Here is a 2,604-nt window from a genome sequence, read left to right on the forward strand (position 1 = left end):
TATATATATATATATATATATATATATATATATATATATTACATTATATTATATTATATATCAGGTATTCAACTATATTGCATTGTGATTGTCTTGATAATTATTTAAAATATATATATTCGCGTTTTTGTTGGGTTCCCCTGGCCCTTTATTAAGTGTTTTTCGTTAGTATCACTAAGTTGTTGGTGTATGGTGAAAGGCTTTGCCATAATAGTATCTAATACTATTACAAAATATAACAAGCGTGAATGTGGCAATATGAGCATAGTTGGAATAGAGATCTTGATTCTACCACAACACAACTCCTTCAGATAAACTAGAACATTTCTAAAATCATTATTGTTTTATTTGATATGTGTATATTTTATGTTCTATCTAATACACGTACAAATTATTAAAAAAAATTTTCTTTAATATTTTCGCCTTCAGGGAGGGATGTATGTGTTCCAGATATTTGACTTTTATGCTGCGAGTCGTATAATCCTTCTTGTTGGAGGATTGGAATGTATAGCAATAGCTTGGATTTATGGTAAGTAATGTCAAAGCTAAATTCTCTTGTGATGCTCAGTTCCTATTCTGAGAGATAAAAAAAAATAATAATTCCACTCTTAATGTATTAGTCAATTCAAAGGTATGATTGAAGACACTTGCCCAAGGTGTCGTTCAGTAAGAAACAAATTTATTTCACAACACCATTATTATTGCATCTATTTATGCAACATTTTCACAAAATAGAGGAGCCTGCTTCAAAATATTATATATTTTCCTCTGAATTCTCAATTTTCTAAAAATGTGTACGTCACCGTTCCAAAAACGAATTGAGTTCTTTTGTGTATTTTATTCAATGTAATTCTTGTATTTTATTGAATGTAATTCTTGTTTAATATTTAGTTCGCTCCTCCAATCTTTCACGGATGTAAGATTCTATGGAAATAGGAAGAATAGTTATTCTGTCGTCATAGAAGAATACTTATACTTAAATAAGTAGAGCATAACTTGGCTCTGAATCACGGCTACTGTCTATATTATTACGTTCTCTCCTCTATACGTAGTTCTTTGTTTTGTTCTTATTAATTGAAAGCCATAATCAATGACGCGACGACATACTATAGAAATGAACCACAGTAATCACTCGACTATCGCAGGTGTTACGTTCCAAAAACCCCGCGATAGGTGAAAATCCGCGAAGTAGAAACAGTATTGTACTGCATTGTTTTTATTATTTTTATAATTTGTACATATTTTATTATAAATGCAAAACAACACCACAGAGGAATCGACATAAGCTTAAATAATAAACCGTGATAGGAAGGTAGCGAGCTGGCACGCCGGGCGGAACGCTTAGCGGTATTTCGTCTGTCTTTACGTTCTGAGTTCAAATTCCGCTGAGGTTGACTTTTCCTTTCACTCTTTCAGGGTCGATAAATTAAGTACCAGTTGCATACTTGGACCGATCTTATTGACTGCCTCCCCTCCCTCAAAATTTCGGGCCTTGTGCCTAAAGCAGAAAAGAATAAACCGCGATATGGCGAATGATTACTATATTGACGAACTAAACTAGTAGCCCAGTTTTCATTGGACGAGAGTGTTATCCAATATTTAAAAAAAACTATGAACTGAGTTCAAATCCTGCCGGGCCAATTTAGCCTTTCATCTTTCCGAGATCATAAATAAAGCACTAGTCAATTTAGTTGACTCTATTCATCTTAGCTGATTAGAGGTATTGTACTTATGTTAAAATTCAATACCTTACAAAATACTGTAAAAATTTTAGTATTAATCGTTCATGACAGAAAAAGATTAGTGAATGTTCAAGATTAGACTTACTAGATCTATTTCTTTACAGATAGGCTAAAATTTTTATACGGGATTATACAATCCAATGAGTGCCTTCCTATTTAAGACATTCGTGGTATATGACAGCGACTTGGCTGCTATTTCTAGCCTTTTGAGTGACTGCACTGAACTTCTCTCGTTTGCTCCCGTGATAGAATGTAGTCTGCAGGTAATAATCAAGTTGATATGAAACCTTACTAAAATTTTACCTTTAATACACTAAAAACTGAAAACCATTCTCTCGAGAATATATTCAATATACTCAGTTCTAAATAGCTACTTACCCGATTTTGATTAATTTTTCAGGTGTTAATCGATTTTATGACAATATTGAAATGATGATAGGATTCAGAATAGGACCATTCATGAAATTCAGTTGGTTGATAACATCTCCAGCGTTTTGTTTAGTAAGTTCATTTTGTTTTCAAAAGTTGTTGCAAAAGAATGTAAAACTTTCTGGAAATGTACGTTGAATTATTATTATTATTATTATTATTATTATTATTATTGTTGTTGTTGTTGTTGTTGTTGTTGTTGTTGTTTAGAGGCGCATTGGCCCAGTGGTTAGGGCAGCGGACTCGCGGTCATAGGATCGCGGTTTTCGTTGTGAGTGTTTATTGATCGAAAACACCTAAAGCTCCACGAGGCTCCGGCAGGGGATGGTGGCGAACCCTGCTGTACTCTTTCACCTCGACTTTCTCTCACTCTTACTTCCTGTTTCTGTTGTGCCTGTAATTCAAAGGGTCAGCCTTGTCACACTGTGTCACG

General features: G+C 33.8%; 1 protein-coding gene across 1 annotated transcript in view; it reads left to right on the forward strand.

Annotated features, from left to right (window-relative positions):
• Positions 1 to 2,604, forward strand: part of LOC106875216 (sodium- and chloride-dependent taurine transporter) — a 91,813-nt gene that overhangs the window by 80,998 nt on the left and 8,211 nt on the right. The window contains exons 10-11 of the mRNA XM_014923266.2: positions 430 to 529; positions 2,143 to 2,243. Of these exons, the coding sequence (XP_014778752.1) occupies positions 430 to 529; positions 2,143 to 2,243 (201 nt within the window). The remainder of the gene's footprint in view (positions 1 to 429; positions 530 to 2,142; positions 2,244 to 2,604) is intronic.

The sequence above is a fragment of the Octopus bimaculoides genome, chromosome 1 (assembly GCF_001194135.2).
Source record: "Octopus bimaculoides isolate UCB-OBI-ISO-001 chromosome 1, ASM119413v2, whole genome shotgun sequence".
NCBI lineage: Eukaryota > Metazoa > Mollusca > Cephalopoda > Octopoda > Octopodidae > Octopus > Octopus bimaculoides.